The sequence below is a fragment of the Protopterus annectens genome, chromosome 3.part1 (genome assembly GCF_019279795.1).
Source record: "Protopterus annectens isolate FY-2018-M chromosome 3.part1, PAN1.0, whole genome shotgun sequence".
NCBI classification, from domain to species: Eukaryota; Metazoa; Chordata; order Ceratodontiformes; family Protopteridae; genus Protopterus; species Protopterus annectens.
The window spans coordinates 1,059,292,745-1,059,309,297 of record NC_056732.1 but is presented as its reverse complement, the minus strand read 5'-3'; the positions used below and the strand labels follow the sequence as shown (position 1 = coordinate 1,059,309,297).

General features: G+C 41.9%; 1 protein-coding gene across 1 annotated transcript in view; it reads right to left on the bottom strand.

The window, feature by feature from the left end:
• Nucleotides 1-16,553, bottom strand: part of ZFAT (zinc finger and AT-hook domain containing) — a 1,471,085-nt gene that overhangs the window by 1,194,336 nt on the left and 260,196 nt on the right. The window contains exon 4 of the mRNA XM_044067201.1: nucleotides 2,395-2,565. Within this exon, the coding sequence (XP_043923136.1) occupies nucleotides 2,395-2,565 (171 nt within the window). The remainder of the gene's footprint in view (nucleotides 1-2,394; nucleotides 2,566-16,553) is intronic.

Genomic DNA, 16,553 nt, shown 5'->3' with positions numbered 1-16,553 from the left:
AAAATGCACTCACTCGAGGCACTCCTTAAAATGAAGAACATCGACATCTATGCAGTGACAGAGACCTGGTTCAAGGCTCCAGAGAGCACCCCTGCACTACCAGGCTATAAATCATACCACACCTTTCGGCCACCTAACCGGGACCGAAGCACTAAAGGCGGAGGCGTGTCCATATTTATTAAGGATATCCACACCTCCAGGCTAGTTGCTCAGCATAATGCATCACAGATTATCCAAGCGCAACTAACTCTGGGCAAGACCGCAATCCAAATTGTAGCTTGCTACAGATCCCCCACCATTCCCCAGGATTCCCACTCCTCATTTCTTGATACACTGGAAAATATTAGGGTATAACCTAACACCCTAATAATGGGTGATTTCAACTACCCCAAAGCTAGTTACGAAAACAAAATCACCACTGATTCTAAAGACAACCACAAAGCATTCTATAGCTATGTCAAGAATCTCAATGGCAACACTCAGATTTGCTCTGAGTTACAGCACAATGGCACTAAATATACAGAACCAATTGATATTGCCAACATCCTGGCAGATAGGTTCAATGCTAATTTTACCCCTCTCTTATCCCCTAAAGGGCCCATCTCTATACCGGAAGAATGCAAAATTCCTGTAATCACGACTGCACAGGTAAAAAACACACTCTCCAAAGCCAAGAAAGAACACAGCATCCATGGGACCTGACAAAATCCCAGGCTGCGATCTACATGAACTACAGAATAAACTGGCACCCCACCTAAGTACCATGTTCAGGCATAGCCTCACCTAAGGCTTTGTGCCCACTGAATGGCACACAGCAATGGTTATCCCACTCCACAAAGGGGGAGCCACCACGGAACCTTGGGAACTACTGCCCCATTAGCCTGACGAGCCTGGACTGCAAGGCTATGGAACATATCATCATGGAACTTGTAAACAATGACATTGGTAATCTCCAAACTCTGGACCCTACCCAGTTTGGGCTTGTAAAAGGCAGATCATGTTTCCTAAACCTGATCGACGTCTTTGAAGTGGTCACCAAAGCCATAGATGAGGGTAAGGCGGTTCAGACAGCCTATCTAGATCTTGCCAAGGCTTTCAACACCATCCCCCACTCTGGAATTATAGATAAACTCACTAAACTAGGTATAAATCCCTATGTCACAAGATGGGTTGCCAACTGGCTCACTGACAGAACCCACACTGTGAAGGTAGCAGGCTCTAAATCCAACTTCAGACCAGTGACAAGTGGAGTACCACAGGGTTCAGTCCTAGGTCCTCTCCTGTTTGGTATGTACTTCTCTGAAGTACAGGCTAACACAGAAGGTCTTTGGTTAATGAAGTTCGCAGATGACTGCAAACTAGGAGCCATAATCAAAACTCTTAACAATGTCGACATCTTACAAAAGGGCCTCATTGAGACAGATGCCTGGTGTCAAAGCCATGGCCTCAAGTTCAATGCCAAAAAGTGCATTGAATCCCTTTTGGTAAAAACTCTGTACCCATGAACTACCACATAGGCCGTAGCCTACTTAACACCGAAAGTGTGATAAGAGACCTTGGGACACAGGTGGACAGTAGTCTCTCCTTTGATAATCACATCGCCACAGTAGTCAGGAAATCCTTCTATGTGGCACACCTCATCACAAAAGGTTTCTCATCCAGGAAAAAAAGAGGTCATTGGTCCCCTCTACTCATCACTCATTAGACCCATTATAGAGTACAACACCCCTTTTGGTGTGTACCTCACAAAACAACAACAACTGGAAAGGCCACAGAAATACCTCAAAAAGAGGATTACCGGCCTCAAACAGATGCCCTACGCAGACCGCCTCAAAAACTCCAGCTTTACTCTGTCGCTTATCGCCTACTCAGAGATGATTTCTGCCTAACATACAAAGCTATGTCAGACCCAGAGCTGTTGGACATGCTCCCCTTACAGAAATCCCAATCCCTCCAAGCTACGCGCTCTAGGGACCTAAACCTTGTCACCACAATAAACAGAACATGCTGGAGGGATAGATTCCTGTCCCAGAGACTTCCCATATTCTGGAACAAACTACATATCTAAATCAAGCAAAGCTCCTCATTAGCACTCTTCAAGAAAAATCTTGATGATTGGATGGGAGGTAGGAAATTCACCCCTGGGATCACTTCTGTGGCTCTGCTTGACAGGGGCACAGGAAAATAATTTTCTTGGGTGGCAAAAGCCACGGTACCATTTGGCTAGGCATATATAGGCCCTAGGGCCAATAGCCTAGTACCTACCTATGAACCCATGAACTTGGTTTTATAACAGCAATAAAAAATGTTTAAAAACAAGCCAATAGTGGAATACTCTACAAATCATAGATAATATTTACTTGACAAGCAGTTCTTATACAACTGTCCTAGTACCTGGAATGGCTTCATGTGCTGTTAAAACCACACTAATAACAGGCTTCTTTAATCGATCAGACTCTTTGGATGACATCATTTTCTCTGTTTTTTGCACTCGGAGTTTCTTAGGAGTTCTTTCCTTTGCTTCATTTCTTGCTTTTCCATCCAGCTCATCATCTTGATCAGAACCTAAGCAAATAGATGACAGCAAGCACTTAGTAACCTCAAATTTCAAAGCACTTCACTATATTAATACTAGCAATAATATAAATATTGATAGCAAAATTCATCAGAACTGTCCACCTATTAAAGTAGGAGGTTGTCCATCAGCAGAGTAGATTAAGAAACAGACTTGTAAAGCCATAAGGATCAGATGGGAAGTTGTGCTTATTACTTAATGATCTGCTCTCTTTTACTGGTGGTGGTATGTGTGTGTGTGTGTGTGTGTGTGTGTGTGTGCACATGCGTGTGCATGTGTGTGGGTGGGTGTGCTCGTGCACACGCACACATGTGAGGGGGGTTCCCTGTGCTGCTACCACATAGTGAAGTCTAGGTGAAGGTAGAAAATCAAAGGCATGTGCAAATTAATTAGGTGCTGATGCATGAGTGCCTACTGTGACATCACAAAAAGCACAACCATTGGGATACTAGAGGAATTTTGTTTGTTTTGTTTTTCGGTCCTCCCAAACAATCACCATATAACTCCTAAACAGGATTAGATTAGACCACAGATGGTGAATACTTATGGTGTTCTCTGTCCCACCTGACAATTTAGCCTCCACTTCACACTACGGGGGTTCCTTCCTTTGCAAGTCAGGTTGACTTTTCAGAGCTCTCAATCTTATGTGGCTGGCAGTGGAGGGATAAAGATGAGAACATAGTAAGTTGTCATGCATAAATCAGCCCTTCCTGAGCTGCTTTAGTCTGCAGTTTCCAGCGTTTTATTCTTGTCTGAATGTGCTACAAGCCTAGGCCTGAGAGAGAGAGTGTGTGTGTGTCTGTGTGTGTGTGTGTGTGTGTGTGTGTGTGTGTGTGTGTGTGTGTGTGTGTGTGTGTGTGTGTGTGTGTGCTTCAGTTTGCATGCAGAGTCTCAACTACAGTATGCATGCTGCTTAGTAGGATAGTTTTCATGACCGGCACATTCGCAATGGTGTACCATCTTGTCCACCACAAGCTGGCATTCCTTCCTCCTAGGCTAAATGAGCTAGATTCCACTCACTCCCATCCTCCTGGGTTGGCACCTTCAGTGTCAAAGTCACTAATCAAACTCGGGTTGTCTGCAGCACATTCAAAACGTCATCCTTCTTGCCAGATAGCCAACTCTAGAGGGTCAGGAAGTATTCTACACCTCCTAACCTTTGATAGGGGAAAGAGGTGGTCACATGAGGAAGCCAGTGTAAAGGGAGACTGGGTACTTTATAAGTTGAGGTGGCACTGCCTTCACAAGGAGTGGGTTAGAAGGAAAGGCTTAAGGACACCAGAAAAATTAAGCATGGTGTTGCTATGAGGGAATGAATCTGGAAGTGCTGCAAAACATGCCGATTCCCCTTCCCTTATCTATTCTCTGACATGGAACAAAACCAATCACATGAAGAAGCCCTTGTAAGGTATATGGAGAGGCAGAGTTGCCGACATGAGGGCTTGAACAGACTGGAAAATGTAGGCATCTTTCCTGTGTTGTGGATGGACAGGAATATGAAGATAAACATCCTTGAAATCCAAGATAACCAGAAAATCATTTAGAAGAACTAAAAGGAAAATATTTTGGAATGCTAACACTTGAATTATAGAATTTTCAAAAAGATGTTCAGAGTGGAAAAATTCAGAATTGGTCTCTAGGTATCTTCTTTTCTAGGAATTGGAAAAACATTGGTGTAGAATCGCTTTCTTTACGTGGGGAAAAACAGACTCAATTTATACCCAGATTCAGGGTTGTTGGGTAAGAGATACTTGTGGGATTTTATGCTGAATAGGAATATAATTCCAATGCAGAACGTGCTGTTTTTGAATGATATGAAAACCACAAAAATCTGTTGTAATTGTTTTCTGGAAGGGAAATTTGACAAAGTTTGTTGGGTGGGATTACAAGAGAGTAGGCCAATGGGGGGGGGGGGGGGGTAGTAAAAGTTGGAAGGCTTATGTGAAAAGGGTTCTTTGGCCTTTTTAATATCAGAGTTGAGCTTGCCCTGACACTGTTTTTGCCTTTCTTGACCTTGTTTGGAGAAGTCAGTTATTTGGAATTTTGGACCAAGGGATAGAAGGAAATTGCTCGAGTCTCTATATAATTTTACTCCTTTCTTCCAATTATTTTGAAAATTTCAGCGGAAAGAGAACCAAAAGGTAATATTTATTCGGAGAAGCATCTAAACATTTAGCTAGTCTTAGCCAGGAAAAACCTTAGAAAAGATCCAATGGCAGCAGCCCTACAGAAAACATCTATCTCATTATATGAACACTTACTGAAGTGATGTGCAACTTGAAGAGGCAAAATAAATCATTTTGAGGAGCTGATTGAGAGTCACTGTTGGCTAGATTATGAATAAGTCTGGACATTTTATTAAAGATGGATAACCGGTACCTGATCATATGTGTTTGATAGTTAACAGAATAGAAAGCTAAAATGGCTGAGGGATAAACTTTCTTTCCTCACCTGTCAATTGCCTTACTATCTTTTTCATTAGGTAAGGTATTTGAGGATGGAAAAAAAATTGGATGACTTGTTAGAGTCTGCAGAAATAATTATAGGGATGGGTGTAGTATACCTGTGACTATCGGGAATGTTATAATGTCTGTCTGTTAGTTTTACTTATTTATTTATTAATCATGAAATTGGTCAAGATTCTAATACAATAAAAGCAGAAAGAAGTGTGTCCTCCAAAGCTTCTAATGCAGAATGGACAGCAGAAGGCTTGAGAACTACAACATATTACAGACTGGAGTATCTATTCTTTAAATTCAGAGATTTGCTTTCCCTCCCATTTGAAATGTTGCATCATCATTTGGTTGTTCTTGGGAAGAGTATAAAGTATCTTACGGTTCAGACATATACCCAGAAGGGGAGTACAACACAGGTATAATTTAATTTAAAGGTTCAGATTCTAGTTCAGAGGAAGTATCACTCTTTCTGTTCATAGGGGTAGTGGGGTAGAAGCAAAATACTGTGCGGACTTTAAAGCCATAAGAGTCTTAAACAGTTCCAGAGTGAAGTCTTGGCATTCCTGTTGAGGATATCTAAGAGTAGGTGTGGGAGGAAATGAAAGGTGTTTTGTCTTTTCTTTTTTCTTTTTTGGGGTTTCCAAAGAAACCATACATGAAGGGCCCAACTTCAGATATACCTCCACAACAGAAACAGGGATGTCCACTTCACTAATATCTAAGGAATGTCATCCAGTCCTTCTGACGTCACAAGCTTGGATTCAGCTTTTGCAGCCTTAACAACCATCTGACTATTGGTTGGTACAGGTCAAAAGGCTGCTCCATGTCAGCTTCCAATGGGGTTGTGACACTGGGAACAGGCCCAGAGGTTGGATGGTGTGCGAGCTTACCACCAGTCTCAACAAACAAGTCTAATTCTGACACGGAGAAAAAAGAAAACAAAGAAAAGTCTTCTTTCTCTTTTTTGGATTTCTTTTTCGGCTGTGAAGGTACATCCAAGGCAGAAGCTTCCAACTGCATAATGGCTCGCGATTATAAGCACCTATTTTTAAGTAAATTTAGAAGACTTGCCTTCTGACAGTCTCTGGGACAAAAGCATGATAAATGTAACAGTCCTTAGTGTCATGTTCAAATCCTGCGCAAAAAAACTCTATATATGCCCATCCTTATATGGGGAATCAGCCTACCACCGAGGCATTTTCATCTCTTAGATGACATAAATGAGGTTAACAAGACAGGAAAATTCAAAAATGAGGAAGGATCCCTAACAGGGTACTTAGCTCTCCCTTGCAAAGGCAACTGGATATTTTGTACAGCTGAGAGACTAAGCTAGAGATAGAGTTTTCCTTCTCAGACTGCAGCATGAAAGTTCTGAGAAATTTCGCACTTGTGCATCCCTTAAATACGAGCACATAGTCTGTGTCATGGTCTAAGGTGAGACATATGTCATGTGAGGAAGGAGTGACTAAGCTCTAGTATATTGAACAGATGCATGGTATCCTTGGCAGGATACCTCCCATGGCTCAGCATTACTGTTGCAGTGATCTGTTGATGAACATTATTCATACTCCACACAGCCATTGACTGAAGGTCAGGCTAAAAGCCTGCACCTTGTTCTTGGGAGATGAAGATCTTAACTATTATGCCAGTCATGTCTATACTCTCCATACTTAACTCTTGCCTTACAATATTTCACCATATAGCCCATAGTTTTATAACACTCCTTTGTTATGCTCATGATGTGCTCTTTAAAATGTACTTTGCTGCTGACTTGAATATCCAAGTCTTTAATGAGCAATACTGTTACAATATTCTTATCACCCAAGTTGCACTTGTATAATATATTTGGGTTCCCATACCACATATATTCTGTTTTATCTGTATTTATAACAATGTTGTTAATTTTGGACTACTAAACCAAGTTATCCCAGGAATTGTTTATGCTTGTACAGTCCTCATTGAGGGTATTGTACCTTCCTAGCCTTATATATATTTTTCTGTGTGGATGATATAAATATTTTTATGGCATCTTAAGGTCAAGCAGGTACAGAACCAGAATCAAGCTTTGCAGAACTTCTTGGCCATGTTGAATGGTTTTATTGCATGCACTTCTATAGCAAACCAATCATCCTCTGATTATTCAAACATGGACTAATCTAATTAATAATTCAAGATGAGAAAAAAAATCTCACTTGTTAATTAAGAGTACACAAAAAACTCAGACAAAGGCTGCAGATAAATGTACACACAGAGGGTGACAACTGTCTACCTTTGGTTACAAGTTATAAATAAGCCACCTTTTACATACACACTCATGGATATTACAAATCTTTTAACTTAAACATCTCACTCAGCAACTTTCTCATAAGTGTGCTACGTGATCTTGCCAGTGTTTGTAAGGAGACTTATAAGTCTGTCAGGGTCTATATTAGAACACCGAACATTTGAAATGTCGGGTGTTCTAATATCGACCCGTTTTCAGCAAACGCTGAAAATATCGAAGTAACAGGAAACCGAATTATTTCCTAGGGAAAGAATTCAGTTGTCCGTTTCTGTTGCTTCGGTATTTTCAGCGCTCTGGTGGAAAGTTACGGGTCGGGTTTAGGTAAGTGTGCGATTGTGTGGACGTGTGGGTTAGGGTGGGTTAGATGAGTTAGGATTAGGGCGCAGGTGAGGTGACTGTGCGATAGTGATGACCTTAGGGTTAGGGTTTGGGTTAAGGTAAGTGGATAGTTAGTGGTGTTTGTATAGTTTAGTGTAGGGTTAGGTGTTAGAGTTTAGGTGTATGTGTGTGGATTGCTGTTCGTTTGGTGTGCTTGTGTTGTGTGTATGTGTTTTGGAACAGCAAATTTTTTCCCTAGGAAAAAATTCGCTGTTCCGAATGTTCGATGTTTTTTTTTTTCGATTGCTAGGGTTCGATATTAGAACACTCGACATTTTGAATGTTCGGTGTTCTAATATAGACCCGTCTGTCATTTTTTACTTTGTTTCTTGAATTCTTCCTTTTAACAGGTATAACATCAACTGCTATAAATGACTAAAATGGTATCTTCAAAGTCTGCAGAACTAGTCTCCAAGAAAACTATTTCTTTGGTACCAGAAACATTCGGGAATAGAAACCTTTGCCCCTTTAATTTAGTGGCACTGGCTCTATAACTCCTATGGTGAGTAAGTCCTGAAGAACCTGAGGAAAAATTTCTGTTTGGTTCAGAAGGTGGGGAGGAACTCCCCTGAAAGGAAGTATTTATATCCGGTGCCAAATGTATCCCTCCTGATCTGCTTTTAACATCCAAGAGTCTGCAACAATCTATTGCCAAAGGGAAATGTACAGAGACAATTGCTGGAACAGATTTTGAGAAATACGGGTAGGAGGGAAGGGGAGGGGGGTGAATGCTGGTACAGTCATTATGAAATTAAGGATCCTTATTCATTGTTGTTCCCGGTCACCATCTATTTCTATTCCCCTGTTACGCTTGAGAAGGCAGTGATTGTATGTTTCATTTCTTAGACATGAAAGAGGTTCTGGGAGATTTGTAATGGGGGAGGCTAAAAAAATCTTGGAAACTCCCTGAATTAATTTTCCTCTCTCATCAAATTGTTTCAGGACTTGAGTACCAGATGGGCCAAATACACCTCCTTATTTAAAGCTGAATTCAAAATTTCAGACAATGTACCCAGGAATACCATCTCAGAAATGTAGTTAAAGCAGTGGCCCCCACTGTAGCTGCACAATCATAAAACACTCCTTAAGGCATGTTTAGGTACTTGAGAAATGTTAGAAAGAATAGAATTGAGATAAAAACTGCCTTCAGAGGGAAATGTGGTCTCTAATTCTCTCTAACCGTCTGTACAAAAAGCAGACTTCCACATATGGGTCTTTCACCACATCTGTCTGAAATCTTCCCCTTCTTGTTCACAAGGGAAGTGTTGGAGAAAACCATCAGCCTGATCCCTGTTGATGAAGATGTGAAAATGGCTGCAGAGTAAGACTTAAAGTGAGAAAATAAATGTTGTTAGTTTGAGAAACTTTATAAAGTCAATCTACATTTTTGGGGACTGAAAGTTGTATACCACGGCTGTTAAAGGCAGTATTAAATGTATCCTCAAAGGCAAGTATTAGTGGAGATACAGGCACAGAATGAGGCACTTCCACTTGTAACATATCCTAATATCTCCTCATTTCAAGCTGAATATTCATTTGTTCCCAAAAAACACCTATTTCATCCTAGCTATAGCTTAACAAAAGGAAAATTCCAGCAAAGAAGGTTGTGAGGCTCCAGTTCTCTCAAGAATCTGAGATTTAGGCTTGAGAGCCTGCAGGAGAAGTTGCCCTGTCCCTGTTTGTGTCAGAATTATCTGTTATGTATAGTCTTCAGGAATATTTCTACTGTCCTGATTTACGGATACTGTATTGTGAGCTCAAAGACTGAATGCCTACAGCAATTTTTTGGCTAAGGTAAGAATATCATCTTTTCCAACATACATCATGTCTTCTAATAACTATAAAGAAAATGCAAAAGATTAAACATTGCTCATCTCTGATGAGTGACTAGGAGAAGGTACTTCGGCCACATCAAAAGATCTCTTCTGTCAGTCACAAACAGCACCATCCCTCAGTCTGTCTCCATGCCCTAGTAAAGATGGTTCTCCCATACTCAGTCAGCTGTTCCAGCATATGAAGAGAAAGTGACTGATCCCTGGTTCATAATAGCTGAAAGGACTACACAAGAGGTAGCCGGAGAGGTAAGTAAGTGGTCTGAGGAATGACTGCTGGCCATTGCAGAGTTAACCACCAACAGCTGAGGCAAAGACCGAGCCTGAGGAGTCAGTAAGGACTCTTTGGTAATTTTTTTTTTTTTTAATAGGAACTATGAAGTCAGACCAGCAGGAGCAGGGTAAGTATCCATGCTGTGACTGGAGAAGATGCTTCATATGAGGCAAGACTCGCTGGAATGAGTTGTCAGAAGGTAGGTTGTCAAATAGTTTACAAATTAGCGCATTTACCCTTTCACACACATTCAGAGCCCTCAATACACTGTAATGCTTAAGCAGTACACCAAATTTCTGTCAGAACCCCTACAAAGAAAATTCAGTCTGACTCATGAAAATGACAAGTAAGTTGTCACAAGCATTACATAACCGTTAGTGATGCCTATCCTACTAAAATACTTCCCCACACTAAATATTTACTTAAAAAAATAAATATTTTATGCAGACAGTACATTTTATCACAAAATATGCCCCCAAATTAGCAGAAGCTAAAATTAGTAGTCCTTGACAAGAAGCTGAGTTTCTTAAGGGAATAGTCCTGATACTTTTTTAAAATATACATATAAAAAAAAAATCAAATATCTCTGTGTTGAAGGGTTCCCCAGAAGGGATTTACCTACCAGAAAGAAGCAGAAGACCACTTGCTCCTTGTGTGAAACCTCTGTGCTACTTCTTCATGAGGTAGCAAGAAAGTACTGAAATGTTTAACTCTAACTGTGGATTTTTCTTCCTTAAGATTGGCCAATCTGCAGCCAGAGTGAAAGTGTGGGAGGGAGACAGAGCTTTGGGAAGCTGGCCACTTGTGTCTTGGGCAAGACACAACCCATATAGCCTAAAAGGCTACTGCAGCAGTGGGAATGATCAACACCATAGCATTATTAAAAAGAATATAATAATATTAATAATAATAATAATGATAATAATAATAACATCATATAATAAAAAGAGAATCATATAAGAAAATATAAGAAAATAATTTAAGATTCTGTCACGAGACTCCCTGTGTGAATACCAACAACCATATGTGGCTTTATTAAGAAAAAAAGATTTCACTTTTTCTTAACAAAACAGAATGACAAACTTGAAATTAAAAATCCACTGAAATGAACATTTTATACTACACCAAAGAGCCATAAAAACTTGATATAGCCCCAGGACATCCAGTTGTTTCAAGTATCCACATTTTTTTAAAATAAATCTTTGTCATTCAGCTTATACAAGTTAAGCTGGCACACAACATTTGCAAGGCTTTTTGTGCTAGTATACAGCTCAGCAAGCTCCTGCCTGGTGCCCTGCAGAGTTCTACAGCAGTAGAGAGACAAAAGAGAGCCTTTGGTGTGATTAAGTATAATTTTTCTGCATTTTCTTGCTGTCTTTAGCTAATTCCGCCTAAAACTCCGATTTTCTAGAGTTTCTGTGATTAAAAAAGCTTTTTTCAACTACATATTGTACTTATTTTACTACCTGCACTTTACAAAGTCATTTTTGTGTTTAAAATTACCTGTTTAACTGTTGTAGGCTACACACTCAAGTGTGATAGCCATTTCTGTGCATTTAAATTATGTATCTGCTTTATTTTCCGAAAAAAACAAAATATATATACTTGTTTTCCCACCTCTCTAAGCTAGTATAGTCCAGTTTTCAGTTTAGTGCTGAATTCAGGGCTGTGTTACAAGTTTCTGTGTTTGCCCATACCTTACTTGGATAGAAGGAAGTTTCTCTGTTCACTGTGAGAGAGGGAGCTTTCAGCAGCCTATCTGTCCCTGGAGGAGTGGTTTCAGCCCAGAAACTAGTAGTTTATTGGCCATTTTGGGCTAATTTCTCTCTCTTTCATTTCCCTGCTATAAAACCCGCATTTGCACGGTTTTGCGCGCTGGGCTGTGCCGGTTAGCAAGGGTATAACTATTCCTGGCTCCACAGAGTCTACCCTTCAATTTTTCCCTAGGAACTAGGCAAACTTTCAACTTAAGCACTCAAACCATTCACTTCTCATACTGGTACTTGCTCAAAACTCATAGCAAGCAGTAATAAACCTTAGCACTAGATCCCTCCTTATACTGTAGGGGAGGGCAAGGCTCATTATTCAACCTTACCAGCCAATCAGTAAAACAGTTCACTGTACCTATCCAGGCATGTCCAAATGGCAGTTTCAAGTGTACTCTCCGTTCCAACTGAGGAATCCGGGCATTTTGAGGCAATGTTACAACTGCCTCATGTACATAGACAAACCTCTCCTCCTTCCACCAAACATTAATACATGTGAGAGATGCAATTATACAGCTAAACTGGAGGCTGAGCTCTCTCAACCCAAGACTGGACCAGGCAGTCAAGAGGAGAAGGGAATGACTTGCATCACACCACCAGTCTCACATAGACCTATGAAACCAGCACCAGCAAAAAACACACATAAATACATGAAAACATACTCGGAGGCTCTAAATAAAAATCTGCAAAAGCAACAGAGACCTCCAAAGCAGACATTCAAGCAACCTCCACCCCCCAACACAAACCATGAAACACATACATCACAAAACCAGTGTGCCACACAATCACAGCCCTTAAGGCAAAATAACATACCCAACACACTAGTAATAGGTGACTCTATAGTCAGGCACACTGACATCCCACTCACTAGGCTGAACAAGGAGAAGGTTACTGTTAGCTGCCTGTTGGGTGCCAGGATCCGCCACGTAACACAAGCACTCAGGTCACTCCAGAACAAGTACAAATATGACTCTGTCATTGTCCATGTTGGTGTGAATGACCTGAGCCGTACCTCCCTGGACTACATGAAAAGAGACATGGAGGCTCTCTGATCACATAGCCCATGCCGGTATGACCCTGACCCTGAGTAGCATCCTGCCCTCACCAAGAATGATACGACGGTATACAGAAAAACTTATCAATTTCAACAATTGGCTAAGCTTCTGGTGTGATTCAAAGGGAATCCACTGTCTATCAGCCTGAGACAACATGCTCGACAAGCCACGCTGCTTCGCTAGAGACTGCTTGCACCTGTCACCCTTAAGCTTTCGAATACTGGCCAAGGCCCTTGCCACCCCCATAGTGCCTTTTTTTAGGCAAGGCTCAAAAGACAAACCCAATGCTGTAAACAGCACAAGTAACAAAAAACCGAGGGTAACAAAAAACTGAGGGTAATGCTACTCAAGTAACAAAAGACTGAGGGTAATGCTACTCAATGCCAGAAGTCTAAACCTCAAAATGCATGCACTCGAGGCATTCCTCAGTATGGAGAAAATCGATATATGTGCAGTAACAGAAACCTGATTTAAGGCTCCAGAGAGCACCCCAGCACTACCAGGGTACAACTCATACCATATATTTCGGCCACAAAACCCGGACCGAAATACAAAAGGCAGAGGAGTATTCATATTCATCAAGGATACCCACACCTCCAGGTTAGTGGCACAGCACGATGCTTCAGAGATCATCCACGTGCAACTAACAATGGGCAAAACTGATATTCAAATTATAGCTTGCTACAGATCACCCACCATGTCGCAAGACCCCCACTCCGCATTCCTGGAAACACTAGGAAACATAAAGGTCCTACCAAACACCCTGATATTGGGTGATTTCAATTACCCAAACATTAACTGGGAGAACTACTCAAGTACAAACTCCCTTGCCAACATTTCCTAGAATTTATAAACTCAAACGCCCTGGATCAACTGGTCAACACTCCCATCAGAGGTGACAACATATTGGACCTGGTCATCACCAACATGGGCGAAAGGTGTTCCACATAGAGGTCAACCCCTCGCTGGTTAGATCTGACCATAAACTAATCACTCTGGATATCCACATTCCGCCACCACCCCCAGTCAAAGAATCCACCATGAAAAACTTTTCAAAAGCAAACTTCACGTTACTTAAGACCGAGGTGGGAAGTTTCAAAGCCCCCATGCTAAAGGATAACACTGTCCAAGCTGCAAAATCCTTTACTAATGCACTCTACGGGCACCTACAAGAATGCATGGATTGTGCTATCCCAAACAAAACCAAGACTCACTCCTCCAAGAAAAGGATACCAGTCTGGTGGACCCCTGTCATAAACAAGCTATACAATAGAAGGAGGAAACTAGTACAGAAAACAGTAAAATCCCAAGAAGGGAAGACATCCCTGATCAGTATCAGCAAGAAACTATGTTCCCTCATAAAATCATCCAAGGCCAGCTTCAAAAGAAAAATTGCCATGGACTCCAAAGATAAACCACAAGGCATTCTTTAGCTATGTCAAGAATCTAAGTGGCAATTCTCAGATATGCTCGGAGTTAGTGCAGAATGGCAGAAAATACACTGAACCAACCGATATAGCCAACATCCTGGCAGACAAGTTCAGTGCAAATGTCTCCCCCCTCTCAGCCCCAAAAGGGCCCATAACTATACCAGAAGAATGTAGTGCCCCTGAAATCAGACACTCAGGTTAAAAGAGCCCTCTCCAAAGTGAAAAACACAGCATCAATGGGACTGGACGGTGTCCCAGGCTGCGTCCTACACAAGCTCAAAGATGAACTAACCCCTCACCTAAACACACTGTTTAAACTCAGCCTCTCCACAGGCTATGTGCCCACAGAGTGGCGCACAGCAACAATTATTCCACTCCACAAAGGTGGAGCCACAACGGACCCCAGGAATTATTGCCCTATAAGCCTGACTAGCTTGGTCTGCAAAACTATGGAGCGCATCATCATGGATCTCATTAACAGAGACATTGGAAATCTCCAAACACTGGACCCTACCCAGTTCAGCTTTGTTAAGGGCAGATCATGCCTCCTAAATCTGGTGGACTTCCTTGAGACAGTTACCAAGGCTATAGACAAGGGAAAGGTGGTCCACACAGCCTATCTAGACCTTGCAAAGGCCTTTGACTCCATTTCCCCACTCAGGTATTATAGACAAGCTCATCAGCCTGAACATAAACCCCTACGTCACGAGATGGGTTGCCAACTGGCTCATGGACAAAACCCACATGGTAAGACTTGCGGGAGCTAGGTCTGACTCTAAATTGGTTACAAGTGGCATTCCCCAGGGCTCAGTTCTAGGACCCCTCCTGTTCGGCATATACTTCTCAGAGGTACAGGCAAGCACACGAGGACTATGGCTGACCAAGTTCGCAGAAGACTGCAAACTAGGGGCTATAATTGACTCTCCAGCTGACAAAGACATCCTCCAAAAGGGTCTCACTGAGACAGATACCTGGTGTCAAAACCATGGCCTCAAGCTAAATGCCAAAAAGTGCATAGTCACCCCCTTCGGAAAAAACAAAGTACCCACAAAATACCACATAGGTGGTAGCCACCTAAATACGGAAGACGTAATAAGGGATCTGGGGACCCAAGTAGATAGTAACCTCCCCTTTGATAATCATATTACCAAAGTGGTTAGAAAATCCTTCATGTGGCCAACCTAATCACAAAAGAGTTTGCATCCAGATCGAAAAAGGTCATTGGGACCCTCTATACATCACTCATCAGACCCATCATAGAGTACAATGCCCCATTTGGGATGTACCTTACAAGACACCTCCAACAACTGGAAAGGCCACAGAAATACCTCACCAAGAGGATCACTGGCCTCAAGCAGACGCCCTATGCAGCTCGACTGAAGAAACTCCAGCTGTACTCGGTTGCATACCGCCTACTCAGAGGTGATCTCTGCCTGACATACAAGGCCATGTCCAACCCAGAATTGATGGACATGCTACACCTAAAGAAAACCATATCCCCTCGAACCACACGCTCCAGGGATCTAAACCTCACCACAACAATAAATAGGACATGCTGGAGGGATAGATTCCAGTCCCCGAGACTTCCCATGCTCTGGAACAAGATTCCAATCTACATTAGGCAGAGCTCCTCGCTAACCCTCTTCAAGAGAAACCTTGACGAGTGGATGGAAAACAGAAAGTTTACCCCAGGGATCACTTCAATGGCTCTGTTGGATACAGGCACAGGGAACTAATCTAAGGAAGCGGCGAAAGCCAACACATTCCAGCTAGGCTTATAAATGCCTTCGGGCAGATAGCCTAGTATCTACCTATGAACCTATGGCTAAAGGGGAGTAAGTGGCTCTGCAAACAACTAGATTGAGTGAGTCACTATATGAGTACGATTCATATAATCACCAAAATTAAATCCTAAGTAAGAAAGTTCAGTTACAGATTTGCTGTTCTGAACTGTTTGGAAGTTTCTAGAAGGCCAGTGCTTGCTTGGGCTAAAGGGAAGTCTCTGTGTTCACCGGTGGGAGTGGTTAACACTGAACAGCCTGCCTTGTCCCTGGAGGAGTGGTTACTACCTAGAAGCTGTAGTTTTATTGGCCATTTTGGGTCAATTCTAAACTCCTTGATCTCTCTCTCTTAAAACCCTACAACTCTCTTTTTGCGCGGTTTTGCACACTGAGCAGCGTCGGGTAGTGCCGCCTAAACAGGTTTAAAGTATTCCAGGCTCCACAAAGTCTGCTCTTCACTTTTTCCCTTAGAACTGTTCAAACTCTCAAAGTAATCACTCTATTCTCTTTCTAAAGCCCTGCACTTGCTCAGCTCTTATAAGGAAACACTAACTAACTAAAGCACTACACCCTCAACTTCTCATAAGTATTAGGCTCCCGATTGGTCCTTCCTGATCAAGTGAAAAATCAGTTCCCTTCCCTAATCTGATCAGTAAAAAAACAGTTCCCTATACTAATCTGGTATGTCCAAGAGTCAGTTTCAAGGTTACTCTCCAGTCCAG